At 43.3% G+C, this 27,679-nt stretch overlaps 1 protein-coding gene across 3 annotated transcripts in view; it reads right to left on the bottom strand.

Moving 5' to 3' along the window:
- wbp4 (WW domain binding protein 4) overlaps positions 1–27,108 on the bottom strand; it is a 57,278-nt gene extending 30,170 nt beyond the window's left edge. For 2 of the 3 annotated variants that reach the window (XM_060833328.1, XM_060833330.1), the window contains exons 1-5: positions 26,927–27,108; positions 14,026–14,098; positions 5,033–5,095; positions 4,808–4,934; positions 2,334–2,477 (exon numbers count right to left, since the gene is read on the bottom strand). In XM_060833328.1, coding sequence (XP_060689311.1) covers positions 2,334–2,477; positions 4,808–4,934; positions 5,033–5,095; positions 14,026–14,098; positions 26,927–26,928 — 409 coding nt within the window. In that variant the 5' untranslated portion in view covers positions 26,929–27,108. The remainder of the gene's footprint in view (positions 1–2,333; positions 2,478–4,807; positions 4,935–5,032; positions 5,096–14,025; positions 14,099–26,926) is intronic. The other variant, XM_060833329.1, reaches the window with a different exon arrangement.
- Between the last annotated feature and the right edge of the window lie 571 nt (positions 27,109–27,679).

Below are 27,679 nucleotides of genomic sequence, written 5' to 3'. Positions count from 1 at the left end.
AACCTTTCCTAGGGCTGAATGTAACAAATAGCTACCCATTAAATCCCAGTGACTTCATTTTGCTAAATGCTATATTCAGTGGTACTTTTGCATATGCACCACATCCATTGTACCAAACTCAGCAATCCAGTTAAGTAAAATGATTTGACCAATATAATTCATTAATGTATTTAACAAGTTTTCCCATCACTGTTCAGCTCATCAGCTAAAAATGTTGAAATTTATTCTTTTGTTTTGAACAGCGTAAATTGGGAAGAACAGACAAGAGATCATGAAGTGTGAAGATTCTTTGAAAATGGTTTGAGGAGCTTGCTCTCTGGAGAAACAAAGTGGTTCAAGAGCCACAAAATATGATACTTGCAGTGTCGGCACCAGCAAATAATAGGAGCCTTGCGCTAATCTAGAGGCAGTGTCATGAAACTACTCAAACCTATTTGAAAGACAATCACAGAAGACAACTTTGAAAAGTGACATTATAGCAAGCTTTAGGAATTATATACTCTTAATTATACATTTAATACAATTCTCTCAGAACGCCTTTCAAATAAAACATCCAATTAAACTCTTTACTGAACAGGGGTTTCTGTACATTACATTTGTATTTTGGATAACTCCAAAGATACTTGTGTGAAGCAACACTTCATGGCACTCGTTTATACATACAACACTCCAAATAAAACCATCAACCTCTCTAACTGTATTACCTGAAACAATAAATAGCTTCTGGTGCAACATCCAGTTTTTGCCAATTCACAAACACAAGCTCTATCACTTAAATGAGGATATTTTATGCAAGTATACACTTTTACTCATTCAATTCAGCAGAACAACATTATTTCAGACAAGTTTTTATTAACATTCAAAATTGAAAAGGCAAGTAGGACAAACTTCAAAACTTGGTGATATGAAACTGGATGAAGTGTGTAGTGAATTTTCAATGTTTGCAGCATGTTGGGGGAAGGTGCAAAGTTGGAAGCTCTACAGAATGAGTTCCAGGGAAAGAATATGTTAGCGTAGGGAATGATAGAATCAATTACCAATAAAAACACTCTGATTGTATAGGTCACATATGACTGTTGAGAGATTAAAAAAAGAAAGACAGACCAAAGAAAGAAATACTGGAACAGTGTTACTGGTAGCTAAGCTAAAGGAGGATCAACCATCAGATGATCTTTTATAAAACCAGTGTAAGTATTCAGGATGAGTCACTCCACATACAGGAGTATTGAACACTTGAAAAGTAAATTAATCGGTGTGGTGATAGGGCATATGGTATTCGAAAAGATATCAAAGCCTTCTGAAGGCAACTTAAGATTCAAGACATGCGTGTTACAATGAGATAAGGAAGCAAGGAATGTTACTAAATAAACATGATCCAAGATGAAAAGCTTGAACAATAATGCATTGGTTGCTGTTGGTCTGAGAGAGAATTACACAGAAACACATCCCTTCATGAAAATATAATAATTTTCTCCTAAAACATGAAGGATGCCACAGTAGTGATCCTACAAGACCAGAATATTGCGGGAATGTGAGTACGCCAAAAACTAAAGCATCAACGACAGACAAAGTTACCTTTACTTAGAGGAAGTGCGCAGTGAGTGGTCTGGCCATGCTTTAGAAAAGTACAAGTTAGTAGCAAATTAATCATCAAAGCATTTGGCAGAACACTAGAGGTGCATAACATTAGTTACTAAATAGGCTGCCTGTGGAGTAACAGCAAAAGACCCAAACTTTAAAACTAACAGCTGGACTCGATAGAAAAGAGTGGAGAAACAGCACAAATTAGCAAAGATCTGAAAGTAACAGTTCGATCAGCAGGGTGGGAAAAAACAAATCAAATCAAAATTAATAAGTGGTGCTAGGTAGTCACCAACATTAAGTAAATTAAGGACACCATAAGACAAAAGGTGAGCTTTTCCCAGTTAAAAATAAAGGAGCATTTTAAAAGGTTGTTTTCCCAATACACCAGAAAGTGGATTTGCTGCTTTGGAGAAGTAGGGAGTAGAGACCAACTTCCAGGCAAAGGCTTTGTTGGTAAGAAGGATGTCACATGGTACAGGGAGGCAACTGATGAAAAGGGAGAGTTTTTATTTTAAATTGACTTTTGAAATTAGATTTAATGACAACCAAAGTGGGTTCGACCTGAGCTTTTGGAGGTGGTTGTGCTACGCCTCAATAAATTTCTCAACTTAAAAGCCTGTGCTCAAGAAGCAAATTTACCACATTTTAGGGAATAAATCATGAGCAATGGACAGGCAAATTCTTGATGCAGGCATTTTTTTTTATATACACAGAGCAAAATTTAGATAGAAGCCAAGTTGAAGGCTTACCTCCTGTTTTAGTGTTGTAGTAATAGAAATAACCTTCAGGTGAAACACCTTGTACCCAGATATTTGCTGTATTCTGCTTTGTACATTGTGTGTCAGAGGCCTTTACTCCTGGTTGTTGTTCAGTTGTACTTGACGATGATGAAGCTAAGACAGCAAAACATTTGTTTCTCAATTACAGAGCTTGAAGAAGTAGAAAGTATTTAAATTTTAAACTATTCCTTACTTTCTTTAAAAAGAGACACTCAACTGTTTTGCGGAAAACTGACAGGAGGGAAGGGAGAGAGCATAAAGAAACGGAAAGGAAATAATATTTTTTCAAATGAAGGACTTTTTTTTTGTAAATACAATTTTCCTGGAGAAATGTAGTATTTGAGTAAGTGCGAATGTATTTCTCGTGGAAATCACAGAATACGATAAGACAAAATTCATTGTGGTATCAACGTGCATGGTCAATGAAATTAAAGCCTGTAGTAATTTTCAAACGTAAAACCACTCTGAAAATCATGTGCCCCACAGAAGTTTACAAGCACATCCGTGCAACGATGGGATGGATAACAATGGAGTGAAGTTAGAGTCATAGGAATACAGAGTACCGAAACAGAACCTTTGGTCCAAATTGTTCATGCTGACCAGATGTCCTAAATAAATCAAGGTCCATTTGCCAGCATTTGGCCCTTATCCCTGTAAACCCTTCCTATTCATATATCCATCTAGCTGCCTTTTCGTGTTGTCAATGTATCAGCCTCCATCACTACCTCTGGCAGCTCATTCCATACACACACCACCCTCTACATGAAAATGTTGCCCCTTAGGTCCCTTTTAAACCTTTCCCTTCTCACCTCAAACCTATGCACTCTAGTTCTGGACTCTCCCACACCAGGGAAAAGACCATGTCTATTTACCCTATCCATCCCCCTCATGATTTTATAAACTTCTACAAAGTCACCCCTCAGTCTCTGATACTTTGGGGAAATTGCCCCACTCTACTCTATCCCTATAAGTCAAACCCTCCAACTGAGGCAACATCCTTGTAAACCTTTTCTGAACCCTTTCAAGTTTCACAACATCCTTCCTATAGCAGGAATACCAGAAATGCACTCAGTATTCCAATAGTGGCTTAACCAACGTCCTGAACGGCCACATGACCTCCCAACTCCTATATTCAATACACTGACCAATAAAGACAAGCATACTAAATGCCTTTTTCACTTTCCTGTCTACCTGTAACTCCACTTTCAAGAAACTATGAACCTGCACTCAAAGGTCTCTTTGTTCAACAACACTCCCCAGGACCCTGCCATCAAGTGTATAAGTCCCGTCCTGATTTGTCTTTCCAAAACCAGCACCACAAATTTATCTAAATTAAACTTCATCTGACACTTCTTGGTCCATTGGCCCATCTGATCAAGGTCCCACTATACTGAGGTAACCTTCTTCACTGTCCACTACACCTCCAATTTTGGTGTCATCTGCACCTGTGGCACGGAATGGTCTACGTAAAGAATGCAACTAATTAGTATGGGACATTTTCATACAACCAATAACATCAATGGCACCTCTGAAGAAAGAACACACACTTTGAAGTTCTACCAGAGAGTCTAGTACGTACAGTTCAACAATTGGATGTGTGCCTCTGCAAGCTATTCAAGGGTTACGCTCCTGATGAATGTTAATGCAAATGTTTGATGGAGAACAAACCTTCAGAAAAAAAAGTGAAAAATAATTGTGCTGCTCCACTTTCCATTTTGTATCGTTCTGTCATCAAATCATTGGATGCTATTCATGCACAAACTCACCAGATCATTAAAAAAATGCAAAATATCCAATTCAAAGATAGAAAAGAAGATGTTTTGTAGGAGAGGAATTATTTTGAAAGTAAAAATGCATAATCCACTGCAAAATGGGAGCCTTACTATTGTGCAACAGCCAAAGTGATTCAATAAACTGGATGCGAAAAACAATGAATCAGATGCTTTTTAAAACAGTACTATTGTAGTTAAAGATAAGCTTGTAGAATTGATTCATTCAATAAAACCTGCCACACTTATTTAATTTGAAGACCTATATATTTACCTTGCATTTAAAAATGGGAATCACTCACACCAACACTGTGGCTCTGAGTTTATACTTGATATGGCTTCTAATTTGTTATGGTTGAGGTACAAGCCAAATTGCATTTTTTGGGAAATTTCGATGGTTCACAGCTTAACTTATGAGTTGTGCTCTGTGATATTTGCATCACAATTAGGGGTTTGTTCATAAGTGAGGGTAAGCCAGAATGTGGAGTTGAGGCCACGATGAGATCAGTTTTGATATTATTGAACAATAGATCTGGTGATAGAACCCAAACATCTGTAGTCTACTGCTGCTCTTAATTTGCATTCTCATGTGAAATTCAAAATGAACTGACAGTGTCACAAATACTTTCAACAGTTCTCAAATAAAAATAAATCCTTAGCAAGAATAAATGCTACCTGAAATGTTTACTCCAAGTCGCTTCAGATCTTCTTGATACGCTTTCATAGCTGCAGACTCCATCTCAGCAAATTCCTTTGCTATTCTCTCCTCTTCTTTTGCTTTGTCCAAGCTTTTCTTTTTGATCTAGAAGCACAGATAAATATGTCGATCAGGACCAGCCAAAAATGTGAAGTGTATACATAATAAATATCAACAGGGAAAGAAGAATCAAGGAGAGGTACCTCACTGATTCTCTTGGCCACATTTTCCTGATGGTTCTTCCCTCTTTCATGAAACTCGACACTCTAAGGGAAATATTTGAAAAGAACAACAAGAATTGTTAGGTGTCTAAGCAATGACTTTAATATTTGAATACATGTCAATCAATGCTTTTTCAAATATATTTCAACAGACATTGGTGTTGCTGATTAGCTTAGCATCAACTTTCCATTCCTAGCTTTGGCAAATAGAGTCAGAGATGTACAGCATGGAAACAGACCCTTTGGTCCAACCTGTCCATGCTGACCAGATATCCCAACCCAATCTCGTCCCACCTGCCAGCACCCGGCCCATATCCGTCCAAACCCTTCCTATTCATATACCCATCCAAATGCCTCTTAAATGTTGCAATTATATCAGCCTCCACCACTTCTTCCGGCAGCTCATTCCATACACGTACCACCCTCTGCGTGAATAGATTGCCCCTGAGGTCTCTTTTATATCTTTCCCCTCTCACCCTAAACCTATGCCCTCTAGTTCTGGATTCCCCAACCCCAGGGAAAAAAAATCAAGGAGAATCCAAAGGGTTTTTACATTAAGGACAAAAGGGTAACTAGGGAGAGAATAGGGCCCCTCAAAGATAAGCAAGCCGGCCTTTGTGTAGAGCCACAGAAAATGGAGAAGTTCCTAAACGAGTATTTTGCATCAGTATTTACTGTGGAAAAGGATATGGAAGATACAAAATGTAGGGAAATAGATAGTGACACCTTGCAAAATGTCCATATTATGGAGAAGGAAGTGCTAGATATCTTGAAACACAAAGATGGATAAATCCCCAGGACCTGATCAGGTGCACCCTAGAACTCTATGGGAAGCTAGAGGTATGATTACTGGGCCTCTTGCTGAGATACTTGTATCATCGATACTCACAGGCGAGGTGCTGGAATACTGGACGTTGGCAAATGTGGTGGCACTGTTTAAGAAATGTGATAAGGACAAGCCAGGGAACTATAGACTTGTGAGCCTGACCTCAGTGGTGGCCAAGTTGTTGGAGGGAATCCTGAGGGACGGGATGTACATGTATTTGGAAAAGCAAGGATTGATTAGGGATAGTCAACATGGCTTTGTGCATGGGAAATCGTGTCTCACAAACTTGATTGAGTTTTTTGAGGAAGTAACAAAAAGAGGTTTGATGAGGGCAGAGCAGTAAATGTGATCTATATGGACTTCAGTAAGGCGTTCGACAAGGTTCCCCATGGGAAACTGGTTAGCAAGGTTAGATCTCACAGAATACAGGGAGAATTAGACATTTGGATACAGAACTGGCTCAAAGGTAGAAGACAGAGGGTGGTGGTAGAGGGTTGTTTTTCATACTTTAGAGGCCTGTGACCATTGGAGTGCCACAAGGATCGGTGCAGGGTCCTCTACTTTTTGTCATTTACATAAATGATTTGGATGCGAGCATAAGAGGTACAGTTAGTAAGTTTGCAGATGACACCAAAATTGGAGGTGTAGTGCACAGCGAAGAGGGTTACCTCAGATTCCAACAGGATCTTGACCAGATGGGCTAATGGCCTGAGAAGTGACAGATAGAGTTTAATTCAGATAACTAAAAGGTGCTGCATTTTGGGAAAGCAAATTTTAGCAGGACTTATACACTTAATGGTAAGGTCCTAGGGAATGTTACTGAACAAAGAGACCATGGAGTGCAGGTTCATAGCTCCTTGAAAGTGGAGTTGCAGGTAGATAGGATAGAGAAGAAGGTGTTTGGTATGCTTTCTTTTATTGGTCAGAGTTTTGAGTACAGAAGTTGGGAGGTCATGTTGTAGCTGTACAGGACATTGGTAAGGCCACTGTTGGATGCATGCAATTCTGGTCTCCTTCCCATCGGAAAGATGTTCTGAAACTTGAAAGGGTTCAGAAAAGATTTACAAGGATGCTGCCAGGGTTGGAGGATTTGAGCTACAGAGAGAGGTTGAACAGGCTGGGGCTGTTTTCCCTGGAGCATCGGAGGCTGAGGGGTGACCTTATAGAGGTTTACAAAATTATGAGGGGCATGGATAGGGTAAATAGGTAAAGTCTTCCCTGAGGTTGGGGAGTCCAGAACTAGAGGGCATAGGTTTAGGGTGAGGGGGGAAAGATATAAAAGAGAGCTAAGGGGCAACTTTTTCACGCAGAGGGTGGTGTGTGTATGGAATGAGCCGCCAGAGGAAGTGGGGAGACCAGTATAATTGCAACATTTAAAAGGCATTGGGATGGGTATATGAATAGGAAAGGTTTGGAGGGATATGGGCTGGGTGATGGCAGGTGGGACTCGATTGGGTTGGGATATCTGGTCAGCATGGATGGGTTGGACCCAAGGGTCTGTTTCTGTGCTGTACATCTCTCTGACTCTAAGTGGTGATGGTTTTTACTCACAATTCGTATCTGCAAATAAAAAAATTGTGTTGTATCTTACTCTTTTTAACACTTACAAACGCAAACTGCTTAACTAAACAAAATAATTAACAATACAAGTATTTTTATAATATTTATATTTGTTAATATTACACGCACTGAGAAATCAAATCACAAAAATTTCCATTCCTTATTTACCAAAATTTTTAAGCACAAACGTAGGGTTTAAAAATAAACTCAAATTCAAACATGATGTAGTTCACAATAAATTACTGAAATCACCTGATATTTTTTATCCTTTCATGACTTTCCTCAAAAAAATGCAAAAACTCATCCAATTTACATATCCAATCAGAGATGTCCAGCTTTCAAACATTTTTGTGTATTCTGAGAGGGCAAAATTGTTCAGTGATGAATGCATTCTGAACATGTAAACTATGTCAACAGTGAAGAAGGGTGTGTCGTCTAATCTTTCAAGGAGTTGTGTTACTGTTTTTCTAACAGCCTTTAAAAACATTTCAAATCTCTAATCTATTTCATCCAAGGGTATATCTATTAAAGAAACGCACGTTTCCATTACATAGAAATCAGCAAAAAAGGCTTTCCTTTTTCCTATGTACACTGTTCATATTTAGTAGCACAGATCTACATATATAACATGAAACTCCTTCGTCCCTTGTTCTAAAATTTTTAGTTCTTCCAACTGTTTCCACAAAATTATATCATAACATCTACAACACCCACAGTCTCCTCACTAGAGGACTGTCATTATCATTCAACACTAAGTTATAGCCCAACAGGTTTATTTGGAAGCACTAGCTTTCGGACCTCTGCTCCTTCATCAGGTGATTGTGGAGAATAAGAGTGTCAGACACAGAATTTATAGCAAAAGGTCATTATCATTTACGGTGTAGGTTTGCTCGCTGAACTGTAGGTTTGATATCCAGATGTTTCATTACCTGGCTAGGTAACATCATCAGTGGTGACCTCCACGTGAAGCTTCACTTGGAGATCGCCACTGATGATGTCACCTAGCCAGGTAATGAAACGTCTGGATATCAAACCTACAGCTCAGCGAGCAAACCTACACCCTAAACCTCAATCTAAGCTTCAAACCTTCACAAACCCCCAAGTCCTTCCTCCTTACCTTTTATCTTAGCCTGCTGGACACACTTTCCTCATTCCTGAAGAAGGGCTCATGCCCGAAACGTCGATTCTCCTTCTCCTTGGATGCTGCCTGACCTGCTGCGCTTTTTTAGCAACACATTTTCAGCACAATATGTAGACAGGCCCACAAGAGGTGAGGCCATACTGGATTTGGTTCTGGGTAACGAACCAGGCCAGGTGTTAGAACTGGAGGTAGGTGAGCACTTTGGGGACAGTGACCACAATTCGGTGACTTTTACCCTAGTGATGGAGTGGGGTAAGTGTGCACTGCAGGGCAAGAGTTATAGCTGGGAGCAGGGAAATAATGATGCGGTGAGGCATGACTTAGGATGTGTGGCTTGGAAGTAGGCTTCAAGGGAAGGGCACAATCGATATGTGGAGCTTGTTCAAGGAGCAACTATTGAGTGTCCTTGATAAGTATGTACCTATCAGGCAGGGAGGAAAGGGTTGTGTGAGGGAGCCGTGGTTTAATAAGGAATTGGAATCCCTTGATAAAGGGAAGAGGGCGGCCTATGTAAAGATGAGGCGTGAAGGGTCAATTGGGGCGATTTGAGAGTTATAAGGTAGCTAGGAAGGATGTAAAGAGAGAGCTAAGAGCAGCAAGGAGGGGACATGAAAAGTCCTTGGTTGGTAGGAATAGGAAAAACCCAAAGGCTTTCTATAGGTATGTCAGGAATAAAAGAATGACTAGTGTAGGAATAGGTCCAGACAAGGATAGTAGTGGGAAGTTGTGCATGGAGGTTGAAGAGATCGGAGAGACATTGAATGAACACTTTTCGTCAGTATTCACTCAGGAACAGGACATTGTTGCCGATGTGAATATTGAGTCACAATTAATTAGAATGGATGGCTTTGAGGTATGTAGGGAAGAGGTGTTGGAAATTCTGGAAAGGGTGAAAATAGATAAGTCCCCTGGGCCTGATGGCATTTATCCTAGGATTCTCTGGGAAGCAAGGAAGCAGATTGCAGAGCCATTGGCCTTGATTTTTATGTCCTCGTTGTCTACAGGAATAGTGCCAGAAGACTAGAGGATAGCAAACGTGGTTCCCTGTTCAAGAAGGGGAGTAGGGAAACCCTAGTAACTATAGGCCGGTGATTCTCACTTCTGTTGTGGGCACGGTGGCACAGTGGTTAGCACTGCTGCCTCACAGCGCCAGGGACCTGGGTTCAACTTCTGCCTCAGGCCACTGACTGTGTGGAGTTTGCACATTCTCCCCGTGTCTGTGTGGGTTTCCTCCGGGTGCTCTGGTTTCCTCCCACAGTCCAAAGATGTGCGGGTCAGGTGAATTGGCCATGCTAAATTGCCCGTCGTGTTAGGTAAGGGGTATATGTAGGGGTATGGGTGGGTTGCGCTTCGGCGGGTCGATGTGGACTTGTTGGGCCAAAGGGCCTGTTTCCACACTGTAAGTAATCTAATCTAATCAAAGTCTTAGAGAGAATTGTAAGGGATAGGATTTATGAACATCTGGATATGAATAATGTGATCAACGATAGTCAGCATGGTTTTGTGAAGGGCAGGTCACGCCTCACAAACCTTATTGAATTCTTTGAGAAGGTGACCAAGGAGGTGGACGAGGGTAAAGTGGTAGATGAGGTGTATATGGATTTTAGTAAGGTGTTTGATAAGGTTCCCCATGGTAGGCTACTGCAAAAAATACGGAGGTATGGCATTGAGGGTGCGTTAGAGGTTTGGATTAGGAATTGGCTGGCTGGAAGAAGGTAGTAGTTGATGGTAAAGGTTCATCTTGAAGTACAGTTACTAGCGGTATTCCGCAAGGCTCTGTTTGGGGACCATTGCTGTTTGTCATTTTTATAAATGACCTGGAGGAAAGGCTAGAAGGTTGGGTGAGCAAGTTTGCGGATGATACGAAAGTCGGTGGAGTTGTTGACAGTGAGGAAGGATGTGGCAGGTTACAGCGGGATATAGATAAGCTGCAGAGCTGGGCAGAAGGGTGGCAAATGGAGTTGAATGTAGGTAAGTATGAAGTGATTCACTTTGGTAAGAGTAACAAGAAGATGGAGTACTGGGCTAATCGTCGGATACTTGGTAGTGTGGATGAGCAGAGGGATCTTAGTGTCCATGTACACAGATCTCTGAAAGTTGCCACCCAGGTAAATAGTGCTGTGAAGAAGGCATATGGCGTACTGGCTTTTATTGGTAGAGGAATTGAGTTCCGGAGTCCTGAGGTCATGTTGCAATTGTATAAGGCTCTGGAGCGGCCGCATTTAGAGCATTATGTGCAGTTTTGGTCGCCATACTGTAGGAAGGATGTGGAGGCACTGGAACGGGTGCAGAGGAGGTTTACCAGGATGTTGTCTGGTATGGTTGGAAGATCGTATGAGGAAAGACTGAGGCACCTGGGGCTGTTTTCATTGGAGAAAAGAAGGTTTAGGGGCGACGATAGAGATGTACAAGATGATTAGGGGTTTAGATAGGCTTGACAATGAGAACCTTTTTCCACGTATGGAATCAGCTATTACGAGGGAGCATAGCTTTAAATTAAGGGGAGGTAGGTATAGGACAGATGTTAGGGGTAGATTCTTTACTCAGTGAGTCGTGAGTTCATGGAATGCCCTGCCAGTAGCAGTGGTGGACTCTCCCTCTTTATAGGCATTTAAACGGTCATTGGATAGGCATATGGAGGATTGTGGGCTAGTGTAGGTTAGGTGGGCTTGGGTTGGCGCAACATCGAGGGCCAAAGGGCCTGTACTGCTCTGTATTTTTCTATGTTTTCTATGCTCTCCAGTAACCAGATCAGAAATGCTCTGTATCATGTTTTAACATCTGTGCGTTAAGATCCCTTTCCTTTGTGAAAAGTTATGCTTTTCTCATTCCCATGACAGTTAGTTATTTTCCAATGCTGATAAAATAATGCTTCTTTCCTACCAATGGTAGGAATATGAAAGGAATTTATTTTTCTTTCTTTCATAGAATATGGAGATTGCTTGCTCGGCCTGTATTTGTTTGCCGCCCCTAATTACCATTTAACAGAGTGACTCGCTAGGCCATTTGAGAAGAATTAACTACATTCCTGTTGATCTGGAGTAAAGCAGACTAGGTAAGGATGGCAGATTTCCTTCCTGAAAAGGATATTAATGAATCAGATGGGTTCTTACAACACCAGAGAGCTGTCATGGTCACCATAATGGAGACTAGCTTGCAATGCCATATTTATTTAACTTAAATTCCACCAGCTGTCATTGTGGAATTTGTATCAAGGTCACCAGAGGATTAGCCAGGACCTCTAGTTATGAGCCCAGTGATATTACCACTATGCCACCATCTCAAGGTTCCAGCGATAGTTGAGTATTGTGATTGACATTTATCAATTCCTCAATTACTTTACCTCTGCTTTATATGTAGATTAGGTGTTTCAGGTAACACACAGGCAAATATGATTGGTGCCCAAATATTCTTTTTTAAAGAGAATGAATAATTGAGAACAAACAAGCCTGTCCAAAATGTTTGCAGATATATTATTTCCATATTTGAACTGAAATCATGCTCAATTATTTCCAAATTCAAGATATTCAAATCATTCTGATGGCAAGCAGAATGGTAGGGTAGCTCATACTAAAGTACTTTCCTTTTGCCAATAAGGTCAGCCAAGACAAAGCAGCTTGTTTGATTCGCAACCCATCCTCCAGTTTTAAACTAACACCCCCAATACCTGCTCACAGTGACAACAGTGTGTACTATCTACAAGATGCACTGCAGTAACCCACCAAGGCTCCTTTGACAACACATCCCAAATCCATGGCTTCCACTATTTAAATGGATAAGGGTAGTGGATGCATGGGAACACACCACCAACAATGCTCTTAGGACAGAAGCAATCAAGGAGGCAATCAGCACTACCTTCTTAAAAGGAAATTAGCGATCGGCATTAACTGCTGGCCTAAACAGCGATGCCCACATCCTATGAACAAATTTTAAAAAAGCACAACTGTACTATATTCTTTCCCAATCTGTAAAGGGAACATCCAGCTCTCTCTCATTACTCCTTTTACCTTTTACAGACTTGAAAGTCATGCTTGGTGTCACGATCCAATTTATCTTGCCTTATATAGGGTTAACGGTAGGGTTCTTAGTCAGGTGGAGGAACAGAGGGATCTTGGGGTCTATGTACATAGATCTTTGAAAGTTGCCACTCAGGTGGATAGAGCTTGTAAGAAGGCCTATGGTGTATTAGCGTTCATTAGCAGAGGGATTGAATTCAAGAGTCGTGAACTGATGTTGCAGCTGTACAGGACTTTGGTTAGGCCACATTTGGAGTACTGTGTGCAGTTCTGGTCGCCTCACTTTAGGAAAGATGTGGAAGCTTTGGAGAGGGTGCAGAGAAGATTTACCAGGATGTTGCCTGGAATGGAGAATAGGTCGTACGAGGATAGGTTGAGAGTTCTCGGCCTTTTCTTGTTGGAACGGCGAAGGATGAGGGGTGACTTGATAGAGGTTTATAAGATGATCAGAGAAATATATAGAGTAGACAGTCAGAAACTTTTCCCCTGGGTACAACAGAGTGTTACAAGGGGACATAAATTTAAGATGAAGGGTGGAAGGTATAGGGGAGATGTCAGGGGTGGGTTCTTTACCCAGAGTGGTGGGGGCATGGAATGCGCTGCCCGTGGGAGTGGTAGAGTCAGAATCATTGGCGACCTTTAAGTGGCAATTGGATAGGTACATGGATGGGTGCTTAATCTAGGATAGATGTTCGGCACAACATCGTGGGCCGAAGGGCCTGTTCTGTGCTGTATTGTTCTATGTTCCCTCCAATTCTTTTCACCCCTGGACTAGACTCTATCCTTTAGAGATACTCAAAAAAGTTTGACCTGATATAATAACATAGTTACCTCTAAGAACACATCAATAATGATTGGTAATAGTTTGATGCATTGAACAAAATCCAAACAGTAATTTTATTACAGTTAATCTGAAACAAAGTAGCACTATCAAAATCTAGTTAATTAATATGACTCTGGATGTCGGTTTGCTTGGGGATCTGGAAGGTTCGTTTTCAGATGTTTCATCACCATACTAGGAAACATCATTAGTGAGCCTCTGGATGAAGCACTGGTGGCATGGCCCGCTTTCTATTTATGTATTTAAGTTTTCTTGGGTTGATGTCATTTCCTGCAATGACATCATTTCATACGGTGGTGCCATTTCCTGTAGTGATGTCATTCCTCTTCTTTTTCTCAGGGGGTGGTAACTGGGATCCAAATCAACGTGTTTGTTGATAGAGTTCAGGTTGGAATGCCATGCTTCTAGAAGCAGGAAAAAACATCACCAACGCAAGGAAACCTAAACACACAAATAGAAAGCGGGCTATGCCACCAGCGCTTCACCCGGAGGCTCACTGATTAATTAACATGTCCCTATAAACATGTTTCCTGAAATTTTACAATGATTAGATGTGTCAACATTATCATTTATAAAGAAAATATAACATACAGGTTTGTTGTCTGCTATCCAGCATTTGCAGTAATCACAGAACTTCTTTGGTTGAGACTTCCAGTAATCAGCCCTGCAGAATATGTAAATAAAAAAATTAATATGTTGATTCCCAAGAGTACCTCATGCACAGCATTAACATTACATAGTTGACACAAAACCTGTTCAATAGACAATAGGTTCAGGAGTAGGCCATTCTGCCCTTCGAGCCTGCACCACCATGGCTGATCATCCTTAATCAGTATCCTGTTCCTGCCTTATCTCCATAACCCTTGATTCCACTATCCTTGAGAGCTCTATCCAACTCTTTCTTAAATGAATCCAGAGACTGGGCCTCCACTGCCCTCTGGGGCAGAGCATTCCACACAGCCACCACTCTCTGGGTGAAGAAGTTTCTCCTCATCTCTGCCCTAAATGGTCTACCCCGTATTTTTAAGCTGTGTCCTCTGATTCGGCACTCACCCAAAACAAAAACAAAAATGAGAACCACTCCTTTTCAAAATGGAGCACATCAATTATAAAATACGCCATGCAGCAAATAAATAGATTAAGCAGCCCCAGTGCTTCCTTACATCACAGGATGAGAACTTGCTGAATGAGCTCCCATACCACACAATACAAACTCGTGTCATGCTTAGTGGTGGATTAGTGAGCAAATCTATACCTTAAAGCAAAATATGGCCAAAGAATCAAAACCAAGAGCTACTGATACATTTACTGTATGATTTATAGCACTTATTAAAAGCTTATTTGCAAGGTTTATATGTTCCAAATCTAACTAGAACCAAAAAATTAATATGTTCATAAAGCCATTGCGCTTCTTATAAAACCAAAAAACATTGAAGATGCTGGAAATCAGAAATAAAAATTGAAAATGCTGCAGAAGCTCAACAGATTGAGTATTATCTGCGAGTAAAAGAGTTATGGTTTCAATTTTGATGTGACTCTTGCTATCCTATTCTTTATGATATGATTCAATATGTGCTCCTTAGTTGCGTGATCTTTGTTGATGGTTCATGTTACATGCTGGTTTGACAAGAACTGACAGACAGTAAAAACATAGGATCAGTACACTTCACACAGACTATGACCTGTCAGCTACAGACAAGCAGATACCGCCAGAGTCTGTGTTGCTGGAAATTTAGCGCAGTGCACAGGGAATCAGTTTTTTTATGTTCCTAGTGTGTAAAGGTCTTTTTCAGGACTTGTACTTTGTAAGACTATATTCTTCAACTTCAACTGATAGTTGCAGCTTTAGAGTTCTGCTGATTGTTTCTGTGCATGCTTGATTTTCCCAAAGAAATTAGGAGTAGACCTTCAACACCTCCAGCCTGTTCCACCATTCAATATGATCACGGCTCACCACCAAGCTCAATTCCCTAATCCCACCCTTCCCCCATAACCTTTGATCGCTTTAGCCACAACTGCTTGCTGTGGCAGTGAATTCCACAGGCTGACCACTCTCTTAGTGAAGAAATGTCTTCTTATCTCAGTCCTCAAAGGTTTACCCCCGATCCTTAAATTATGATCATGGGTTCTGGACTCCCCAACATCAGAAACATCCTTCCTGCATTTATAACCTATCTAGCCTTGTTAAAATTTTATAGGTTTCAATGTGATTCCTCCCTCTTACTCTTTTAAACTCCAGTGAATACAATCCTAACTGACTCAATCTTTCCACATAGATCAGGCTTGCCATCCCAGGAAGCAATTTGATAAACCTTCACTTGCACTATAGCAAGAACATCCTTCCCCGAGTAAGGAGACAAAACTGTGCACAGTATTCCCGGTGTTTCTCATCAACACTTTGTATAAATGCAGTAAAATATTTTTGTTGCTTAACTCAAAGGTCAACATCCAATCAAATGGAACCATCACAAGCAAACGAGGTATACTGAATGGTTCATAGTTAAAAATCACAACACCAGGTTATAGTCCAACAGGTTTATTTAGAAGTGCTGCTCCTTCATCAGCCACCTGATGAAGGAGCGTCGCTCCGAAAGCTACTGTTTCTAAGTAAACCTGTTGGACTATAACCTGGTGTTGTGAGATTTTTTACTTTGTACACCCCAGTCCAACACTGACACCTCCAAATCATAATTGGTTCATGACTTTTTAAAAATGTGTATTTTTTTGTAAGAAGGAATTCACAGAAACAACAGGAATAGGTTAAAGTCAAGGCCGATATAATGAAGGAATACAAGTGAACAAAATAGGGTCAGGGAATTACAGTTAGTGCAAAGAAAGTTAACAATAATCATGCTTACTTTTTTTTTTAAAAAGAGAAGAGTATTTCTAAGGGATTTGAAAAGGAGTTATGGCAGAGTTTGCACCCACAATATGGTCCTCCTGTGTTATGTGGAAAATCACGGATGCTTCAGTTGTCCCTGGTGATCACATGCGCAAAAGTCTGTTCAGCTGCAGCTACAGTTGAACTGCATTTTGGAGCTGGAGCTGCTATGGAGCATCTGTGATACTGAGCAAACCATGGATAGCATGTTCAGTGAGGAGGTCATGCCACAGGTGCAGAATGAACAGGCAAGGTGACCACAAAGCATAGTAGAGGATGGCAGGGAATGCAGGCGTTCCCATTGCCATCTCTCTTTCCAACAGATGTACCATTTTTGGGTACTTCTGCGGGAACTGATTGCACAGGGAAAAACATTGGCAACCAATTCATGGCGTAAAAAATGAGGTCTGACCAATTCATGGCACCATGAGTGGATATGTTCTAGAAAAGAGGAGGGAAAAGAATGGCAGGGCAAAAGGGATGCAGGACTCAACTGTAAGAAGAACAGACAAGTGTTTCTGCAGCCAAAGAAATGACCACCTTCCAGTGAGCAGTAAAGATAAATTGTATGCATGTAAATGCACAGAGTATAGTGAACAAAATTGGGGAACTGGAAACTTAAATTTGTCTGGGCGATATGACATAACTGCATTGATAAAAATGTGACTCAAGCCAGATCAGTGTCCAGGAATGGATACTTAACATCCCAGATTATAACGCTTTTAGTGGAAACAGGTGGGTAACAATCTCATTCAAAGATAGGTATCATTGCCCTTAAACATGATACAGTTCCTAGAATCTACATGGTTAGAGATAAGAAACAGGAAGGGAGCAGTGACCTCATTGGTTATTTATTATAGACCACAGGGAGGAGGCAGAAGAGAGCATTTGTAGGCAGAGTATGGAAATCTGCAGGACAAGTACGATCGTGATAGTTGGTGTTTTCAATTACCATAGGGAGGCTGGGAAAAAGGTAGTGTGTGGGCACGGAAAGGGAGAAATTTGAAGAGTAATTTCCAGTCCTACCAGGGAGAGGTTGTGCTGGATCTGGTCCTGGAAAATGAGGCAGGCCAAGGTGAGAGCATCAGAACAGGGGAGCATTTAGGAAACAACAATCACAACAAAGTTCAATATTAAGTTAACCCAAAAAGAGATGTGCAAGTCAGGTGGATTGGCCATACTAAACTGCCCACAGTATTAAGTGCATGCAGAGGGAAATGGGTCTGGGTGGGTTACTCTTCGAAGGGACAGTGTGCACTTGTTGGGCCAAATGACCCATTTCCACACTGTAGGGAATCTAAAGTTGGAAAAGGATAAAACTCAGTCAATGAGTAAAATCCCAAACTGAAAAAGGGTAGATTTTAAGTGTAAAAGTTGGATTTGAACACATTGAAATGCATTTTGGTGGATAAAACAGTGGTTGAAAAATGGGAGATTTTCAAAAGGAAGATGAATAGGGTGCAAGCTAGGTGTATATCCATGAGAAATAATTACAGGGTATCAAATGCTAGAGTACTCTGGGTGACTAAGGATATTGGTGAGAATCTAGGAAGGAAAAAAAAAGAGGCAAGTGATGCATACTAAATAACAACAGCAATAGATATCAGGAAGAGTATCTCATATGCAGGAGAGAGGCTAAGGTTGAAATAAGGAAGCACAAGGAAAGGATGACAAGCTATGCTCAAACAAATAATAAAAAGGTTTTTCAAACGTATTGATAGTGCAAGATTAGGCAAAAATAGAAAGGAGCCCATAAAGAGCAAACAGGAAAAGCTGCTCACTGAAACAAAGGATATGGCAGAGATACTAAATGAATAGTTTGCTTCTGTCTTTCCTAAATCAGAAGACGGCAACAATGGCCTACTAGAAAACCTGGATGTTCAACAACCGAACTGCATAATGATGGATAAAGAAGAGGTGTCAACAAGCACTCAGATAGAGAGGTCACCAGGCCTAGGTAGGACACCTCCCAGATTGCCAAGAGAGTTAAATGGAATAAATCATAGAGCTATTGACATGAATTTTTCAGGCCTCTGAACACAGTAGTCCTGCTGAACTGGAGAACTGCAAAAGTGACACCATTGTTTAAGAAAGTTGTCACAGACCTGTCAGCTTGATATTATTAGTGGGAAAACTGATGGAGGCCATAATACAGGATAAGGTAAATATACACTTAAAGAAAAATAAATTAATACTAGACAGTCAACATGGCCTTGTCAAGTGCAAGTCACGTCTGATAAATTTGATTCAGTTCTTGGAAGAGGTGACAGTAGACGAGAATAGTGCTTTGGACATTGGACTTTCAGAAAGCATTTGATACAGTGCCATATGGCAGGTTGGTTTGCAAATTATAAATGTTTGGGATTGATGGGTCCTTGGCAGCATGGATTAGAAGTTGACTGAAGGATTGGAAACAGAGGGTAGGTAGAGATGGGCATTTCTAAGATTGGAGACAAGTTAAAAGTAGTGATCCCCAAGAATCCTTGCTGTTTCTGATTTACATAAACAATTTGGAGAGGAGTGTTGAGGGCAATATCTCTAAATCTGCAGATCATACTAAGCTAAGGATAATAGTGAATTGCGAGGATGATGCTGAGCAACTTCAGAGGGATATTGATATGTTGGTCAAATAGGCAAACACTGACAGATTAAATTCAACGCAGAGAAATGAGAGGTAATGCATTCTGGTAGAAGAAACAGAAAATACAGGCTCATTAGTACAATTTTGAGGGGAGTACAGGAACAGAAGGACTTTGGGGTTCACATATGATTCTCTGAACTGATGGAGGACCACTAATACTCGAGGCTCATATAGCATCAGTACCATCCCGACCCTTGGCCTATGGTGATGCTAGAGAGTCCAAAACATCGACAAGCGATGTAAAGATTCAAAAAAGGCACTCCCGTGAGTGTTTCAAAATGGCCAGGCAATTTGATACAGTTATTAAGATGACTTATAGGATCCTTAGGTTTATAAATAGAGGCATAGAGTATGAAAGCAAGGAAGTGATGTTATACCTCTACAAATCATTGGTCAGACCACATTTGGAGTATTGCGTTCAATTCTGGGCACCTTATTTAAGAAAGAATATTAAAGCCCTAGAGAGAGTTCAAAAGTGATCCACAAGAATGGTACAATTAATGAAGGATTTTAGATACAAGGAAGGATTACAGAAAATTGGCTTGAGAAGGATATTCTATTTCCACTAGTTAATATGTCAATAACTAGGGGTGAAAATGTGTTGCAGGAAAAGTGCAGCAGGTCAGACAGCATCCAAGGAGCAGGAGAAATGACATTTCGGGCATGAGCCCTTCTTCAGGAAGGGCTCATGCCTGAAACGTCAATTCTCCTGCTCCTTAGATGCTGCCTGACCTGCTGCGCTTTTCCAGCAACACATTTTCAGCTCTGATCTGCAGTCCTCACTTTCTCCAATACCTAGGGGTCACAACTTCAACACTATCAGCAAGAAAGCTACGAGTGAGATGTTAGTCAGAGCTGTTGGGATTTGGAATGTAATACCTGGGAGAATGGGATAGGAAGATTCATAGGAGATTTCAAAAGACAGCTGGATATTTATATTTGAAAGGGATTGAGTTAGAGGGCTGGAAGTGTGATAATCTGAGTAGCTCTTTTGGGAGCGGTTACCGACATGATTTGTTGAATGCTGAAAAGCGTGTTGCTGGAAAAGCGCAGCAGGTCAGGCAGCATCCAAGGAGCAGGAGAATCGATGTTTCGGGCATAAGCCCTTCTTCAGGAACATCTTATGTCCGAAATGTCGATTCTCCTGCTCCTTGGATGCTGCCTGACCTGCTGCGCTTTTCCAGCAACACATTTTTCAGCTCTGACCTCCAGCATCTGCAGTCCTCACTTTCTCCTCCTTCTGTACTGTAAAATTCTATGATTTTAAAAGAGATCATCTTGTCTCACTGGTGCAGGGTCAGCGATATCACTGAACAGCTGTAGGGCATCCTGAAAGGGGAGGGAAGACAGACAAATATTGGTACCAATGACATAGACAGAAACAGGGATGAGGTCCTGAAAGCAGAATTTAGGAAACTAGGAAGTAGGTCAAAGAACATGACCCAAAAGGTAGTAATCTCTGGATAACTTCTGGTGCAACATGAAAGTAAGTATCAAAACAGGAAGTTAGTCCAGATAAATGCACCGGAGAGTTAGTGGAGTGAGGGCTTCGGTTGTGGGACATTAGAACTATTTTGGGGGACAGTGGGACCTGCATACAGTGGACAAATGGGACGAGAATCCTTGCAGGGGGATGGTTGGGGATGGTTTAAACTAACTTGGCAGGGGACTGGGATCCAGACAGAATGTTCAGCAGGGGAAGATAAACAGCCAAAATTAGAAGTGACAACATGCAATTCAGAAAGACAAACATTATAGGCCAGTTAAGGCACAAGGGAGCTTGGCAAGGTTGGATGGTATTTATTTTAATGCAAGGAGTCTGACAAACAAGGCAAATAAATTGAGGGCACAAACTAAAACGTGGGGTGTGATGTCATTGCTGTCAGAGAGACATAGTTCAGATAGGGATAGGATCAGCACCTCAATATTCCAGGATATAGGCCCCCAAGCAGTCGATGAGAAATTGAACAGCAGATATGTAGGCACATTTCAGGGAAGTGTAAAAGTCAAACGGTAGTAAAAGTATCAGTGGGGTCTCATTTTGCAGACAGTGATCGTAACAATCTTGAATCTAATGGAGTTATGAAAATGGACAAGGATGGTCCTGAAATCAAAGTTCTAAACTGGTGGAACACTGACTTTAATGAGATCAGATATGAATTGGCTAAAGTGCACTGGGAGCAAATACTTACAGGTAAATCTGTCTCAGAAATATGGAGACTACAGGACCAACATGTACCAATAAAGAAAACGTGGAACCAAAGGATATATAGTACTGGATTATGAGAAAAAAGGAGGCAAGATACTGAGGGCTCAAAACAGCAGAAGCACAGAATGTGCAAGAAGGAACTTAAACAGAGATAGGATGAGTTAACAAAGGCTATGAAAGTACACTGGCAGGTAAAATAAAGGATAATCCTAAATTGTTTTACAGGAACATTAAACATGAAAGGATAAGTAAGGCCCATTAAGAGTAAGGGTTGTAAATGAATAATTGGCATTGGTATTCACTAGTGAGAGGGACAATATGGGTACAGAAATTGGGGAATATATCTGTGATACAATTAAAAAAATTAGTGTTGAGGGAGAGGAGGTTGAGTGGGCTGGCACACTGAATGGTAGATAAACCCTCAGGATGACATGCATCTCAGGATGCTGGATGAGGCAGGGGAGGAAACAGCAGGGACATTTGCAAAAGATTTTAGCTGTCTCTGACAACAGGACAGGTGCTGGAAGACTGGAGGACAATGTGGTGCCATTATTCAAGGTGGTAAACCAGAAAACAGGCCAGTCAGTCTCACCTGAGTGGTGAGGAAACATCTGAAAGCAATTCCAAAGGATATCCATTTAGATTGGCAGAGATTAATCAAGAACAGCAAGGTTTTGTTAAGGGATATTCACGTCTGACCAACTTGATTGAATTTTTCAAAGAGGTGGTCAGGTGTATAGCTGAGGGCAATACTTTTGATGTAGTCTATTTGGACTTGAGCAAGATTTTTATAAGATCCTGCATGGGACATTGACAACAAAGAAAAGTTGGCAAATTAGATCACAATTGGCTGAGTAGCAAGTAGAGGGTGATGATTGAGGGGCGAATTTCCCAACTGGAAATCTGTGTCTAGGGGTTGCCAACAGTATGGGTTCAATTCCACACAGGCTGAGGTTACTATGAAGGACTCTTGTTCTTAACCTCTCCCCTCGCCTGAGGCATGGTGAATCTCCGGTTAAACCACAACAGTCATCTCTCTCAGAAGCAAGAGCAGCCCCCTGTTCTAACAAAATAATGGCAACTTCTGTATCTAGTGGAGTCCACAAGGATCTGTGTTGGGGATTTACTTTTTGGTGGTTTAGATTACTTACAGTATGGAAACAGGCCCTTCAGCCCAACAAGTCCACACCAACCCTCTGAAGAGAAACCCACCCAGACCCATTCCCCTTCACCTAACACTACAGGCAATTTAGCATGGCCAATTCACCTATCCTGTACATTTTTGGACTGTGGGAGGAAACCCACGCAGACACGGGGAGAATGTGCAAACAGCACATAAACAGTTGCCTGAGGCGGGAATTGGACCCGGTCTCTGGTGCTGTGAGGCAGCAGTGCTAACCTCTGTGCCACCATGCTGCCCTTTTTTTTAAACAATTAGATTACTTATAGTGTGGAAACAGACCCTTCAGCCCAACAAGTCCACACCGACTCTCCGAAGAGCAACCCACCCAGACCCATTCCCCTACATTTCCCCCTTCACCTAACACTATAGGCAATTTAGTACAGCCAATTTACCCAACCTGCACATCTTTGGACTGTGAGAGGAAACCCTGCAGACACGGGGAGAAGGTGCAAACTCCACACAGTCGCCCAAGGCTGGAATCGAACCCAGATCTCTGGCGCTGTGAGGCAGCAGTGCTAGCCACTGTGTCACCACAAAAATTATTTCAACTTGAATGTAGGAAAATGGCTAAGTTCACAGATGATACAAACATTCGTGTGGTGGTAAATAGTAAGGAGGATAGCCTTTGATAACAGGACGATATAGACAGGCTGGTCAGATGGGCTGACCAATTGCAAAAGGAATTCAATTTAGATAAACATGAGGTGATGCACCTGGACAGGACAAACAAGATAAGAAAATATATGATGAGCAGTCAGATTTCAGGAAGCACCAAGGATCAGAGGAATCTTGGGTCTGCATGTACATCAATCCCTTAAGGATAGGTAGATAAAGTGACTAAGGCGGCAAGTTGCATACTTCACTTCATTAGCCAAGGCACAGAGATTCAGAGTAGGGAGGTTATACAGGAATTGTATAAAATGCTGTGGTTAGGCCACAGCTAGAGTATTGTGTCCATGTGGAATCCACATGATAGGAGGGATATGATAGCATTGGACATAGTGCACAGGAGATTGACCAGGATGTTGTCTGGGTTGGGAAGTTTTAGTTATGCAGAGAGATTGGACAGACTAGAGTTGATTTCCTTGGAGCAAAAGAGATGGAGGACGTGACTGAGATCCATTAAATTAGGAGGGGCACAGAGAGGGTATCCCTTTGATGGAGGGACCGGGGACATAGATTTAAGATCAGGGGCAGAAGATTAGAGGAAATGTGAGGAAAGACCTTTTCACCCAGAAGATGTGGAAATTTGGAACTCACTCTGTGCAAGGGTGATGGAAGGTAGTAATCTTCATAACATTTAAAAAGTACTTAGATGTGCACCTGCAATGTCAAGGCATACAAGACTATGCACCAATGCTGGAAAATGGGATTAGAATAGTTAGGTGGTTATTTTTGACAAGCACAAACTCAATGGGCTGAAGGACCTTTTTCCGTGCTGTACATCACTATGATTCTACGACAACTGAAAGAAATATGTGTCTACCTCATACTATATGAGAACTAGAATGAAGTTTTATTGTCACATGTACTCAAGTACAGGGACACATGAATTTAGCATTGCAAATCCATCTAGCTTGCACATCTTTGAGCTGTGGGAGGAAACTGGAGCACTGGTAGAAACCCATGCAGACATGGGGAGAAGGTGCAAATGCCACAGTGAAAAGTGTACAAAGTTGTAATTGCTGGCGCCATCTTAGGTACAAAAGTGCCTAGGTACAAAATCTTAGATTTAAATTAGAAAAATAAAGAAATAAAGTTAAAAGTTCAACATTACAGTCCTTCTAAAGGAAAAGAGAGAGAAATAAACGCAGACAGCACATGGCATGGTGGCTCAGTGGTTAGCATTGCTGCCTCTCAGCGCCAGGGACCTGGGTTTGATTCTATCCTCGGCCGACTGTCTGTGTGGCGTTTGCACGTTCTCCCCTTGTCTGTGTGGGTTTCCACCAATGCTCCGGTTTGCTCCAACAGTCTGAAGATGTGCAAGTTAGGAGCTTTTGCAATGCTAAATTGCCCAGGTTCAGGGATGTGTAGATTAGGTGTGTTAGCGGGGAAATGCAGGGTTACAGGGATAGGGTAGGGGAATTGGTCTCAGGGGAGGGGGGGGGTGTGCTCTTTGAAGGATTGATGTCGACTTGTTGGGCCAAATGGCCTTTTCCACACTGTTTGGATTCTACGAACTGACGAGTCCACACTGCGTTTCACCTCAAGGCCAGGAGTCCCTCGAGTCTGTTTCAGCGGAGCTCTTGTGGAACAATGGTACTGTCCTTGACACTGACCCAGAAGGCAAGCGTTCAAGTCCCAGCTGCCCCAGACATGAGCAATCAAATGTATGGATTGGTTGATTAGAAACGTTTTAAGGTGGCTTGGCCAAGGTGCCGAATTTAGGTTCCAGTTTGTGGAGATGTATTGGGTCAAATCCTACCGGTGCCAGTTATGGTCAGAGTTTCTCATTCAGAGGGTTTAGTATCTCAGAAGGCAACATCTCACCTCAGTCACGTGTGATTGTAAACGCAGTTTACTGTACTCTTAGAAGGGCTCATGCAGTACACTGATAGTGTCCCTATCTCTGGACAACAGGCTCATAGTCAAGACCCACCTACTTCAGACATCTGTAATAACATTTCTGAACAGTTTGATAAGATATCTGCTATGTGCCTCAGAATTTCTCCAACTCTTGCCAATTTTCTTGACAAAATTTCCTGTCCTTTTTCACCCCTTTCTCAGGGAATTTTATTTTTAAACACAGTAGCAGCTATTCTGATGCAAAATACTACTGAGTTGTTGAATTTATGCAAATCATTGTTTTGCTCAGTCTCAAAAATTGTGACTAATTCTACTCGAGGACAGATAAGACATGAGGCAAGTGTCAAAGAAATTGAATATAGTGATCACAAACACATGTTTAAGTAGTGGTTGAGAGATTTTGGTTAGTCCTGTGAAAGAGTGGTCATATAAAGTTACTTGGCCAGTGACCTAAATACATCATTGTGAAAAAAGAATGTACTACTGTAGTGGGCTGAGGGATGACCATAAAGAGGTTTATAACATCATGAGGGGCATGAATCGATGAATAGCCAAAGTCATTTCCCCAGGGTAGGGGAGTCCAAAACTGCAAGCCACAGAAGATTAGATTAGATCCTTCACAGTATGGGGACAGGCCCTTCAGCCTTAACAAGTCCACACTGACCCTCCAAATAGTAAGGAGCGGACAGGGTCGGCGTGGACAGGGTCAGGGGTGCGAGGGGATGGGCGGGTGGGGTCAGGGGTGCCAGGAGACGGGGCAGGCGGGGTCAGGGGTGCCAGGGGACGGGTCGGACAGGGTCAGGGGTGCCAGGGAACAGGGCCGACGGGGGGGGGGCCGGGGCGGACGGGGTCAGGGGTGCCAGGGCAGACGGGGTCAGGGGTGCCAGGGGACGGGGCGGACGGGGTCAGGGCTGCCAGGGGACAGGATCAGGGGTGCCAGGGGACGGGGCGGACGGGGTCGGGGTGCCAGGGGACGGGACGGGCAGGGTCAGGGGTGCCAGGGGACGGGGTCAGGGGACAGGGCGGACGGGGTCAGGGGTGCCAGGGGACGTGGCGGACAGGGTCAGGGGATGGGGTCGGGGTGCCAGGGGACGGGGCAGACAGGGTCAGGGGTGCCAGGGGACAGGGCAGATAGGGTCAGGGGTGCCAGGGGACGGGGCGGACGGGGTCAGGGGTGCCAGGGGACAAGGTCAGGGGGGGCAGGGCCAGGGGTGCCAGGGGACGGGGCGGACGGGGTCAGGGGTGCCAGGGACAGGGCGGACGGGGTCAGGGGTGCCGGGGATGGGACGGACAGGGTCAGGGGTGCCGGGGATGGGACGGACAGGGTCAGGGGTGCCGGGGATGGGACGGACAGGGTCAGGGGTGCCGGGGGACTGGGCGGACGGGATCAGGGGTGCCAGGGGACTGGGCGGACGGGATCAGGGGTGCCAGGGGACGGGGCGGACGGGGTCAGGGGTGGACAGGGTCAGGGTGCCAGGGGACAGGGCAGACAGGGTCAGGGGTGTCAGGGGATGGGGTCAGGGGTGCCAGGGGACAGGGCGGACAGGGTCAGGGGGGACAGGGCCAGGGGTGCCAGGGGACGGGGGCGGACGGGGTCAGGGGTGCCAGGGGATGGGGTCAGGGGTGGACAGGGTCAGGGGTGCGAGGTGATATTGGACGGGGTCAGGGGTGAGAGGTTGCAGATAGGAATGGAAGGGACTTAGGGCTTGGGGAGGTGTGGAGGGATGCGAATGGGAATTGGGCAGAGGTGATGGCGAGGGTGTGGACGACAGCGAGGTCGGGATTGGGTGGGTTGTGATCCGCTGGGCGGAGTAATGCATCTCCAACACCTTCTAGAATTTTCCAGCGCTGCTCCGGCTCAAACCTTGACGAGTGGCGTTCGGGACTGAGACTGAAACTCAGGGCTCCACGTTTAGGTTTAGGCCCAGGCCCAGGCCATGGCCATGGCCACATGCGTAGCCCGGGCTGCTAACTACGTGGAGACGCTGGGGCCTACTCGCCCGAAGCGCTGACACAGTCTCTCAGGGACACGCATTTGCTCCGAGTACTCACATCGCCGCCGATCTTTAGGTTTCTCCTTCCGAGCCACCAGATCAACCGCCGGCCTTTGTTTTCTTTTTCCTCCCCCAACTCGCTGCCTCGAAGGGACCCCGTCTCCAAGGCCTGGCCTCACCAGCACTCAGCCCGCTCAGCTGGCTTCGTCATTGACCCCGCCCCTCACCGGATCGTCCACGCCCCTCAGGTGGCGTCACCGGCCGGGCCGTGCCCCGCCCTCCGTCACTGGCCCCGCCCTCCGTCACTGGCCCCGCCCCCCTTTTAACGGCTCTGACCTCGGCGCCACCCCCTGGGCCCGCGCTCTCTGTCCGGTGACCTCGCGCCCACTCTCTCTCCCTCCCTCCCTCACTGACTGACTCGCAGCCGCGGTGTGGAGGAGCTGCTGTTGGTCTGGGGTGGACACAGTTAAAGGTGCCACGCTGTACAGGCACTAGCTTCCTCAGGTAATTGTGGAGCAGGACCATCAGGCGCAGAATTTACAGCCAAAGATTAGTGTCATGCAAGTAAAACAAACCTCGATTGTTGTTAAGTCTTTCATCTCATGGAATGGGTGACAGCTTTCAGTTCATTAATATGTAAATCCACAAACTTCTTTTAAGTCACATTCTCAAGATAAGTTAAGGTTTTTTTATATATATATATAAAACAAAAAGACATCTCAGCTCAGACAATGCCTTAAAGGTGTGAGGTCAGAGTCTGTCTCTATCCCATGGACATCCAGTCCCTGTAAAGGACTCTAGCCCACCCTCT

The sequence above is a fragment of the Hemiscyllium ocellatum genome, chromosome 12, assembly GCF_020745735.1.
Source record: "Hemiscyllium ocellatum isolate sHemOce1 chromosome 12, sHemOce1.pat.X.cur, whole genome shotgun sequence".
Classification (NCBI taxonomy): Eukaryota; Metazoa; Chordata; class Chondrichthyes; order Orectolobiformes; family Hemiscylliidae; genus Hemiscyllium; species Hemiscyllium ocellatum.
The sequence above is the reverse complement of the archived record's forward strand: the minus strand, read 5'-3'. Positions and strand labels throughout refer to the sequence as shown.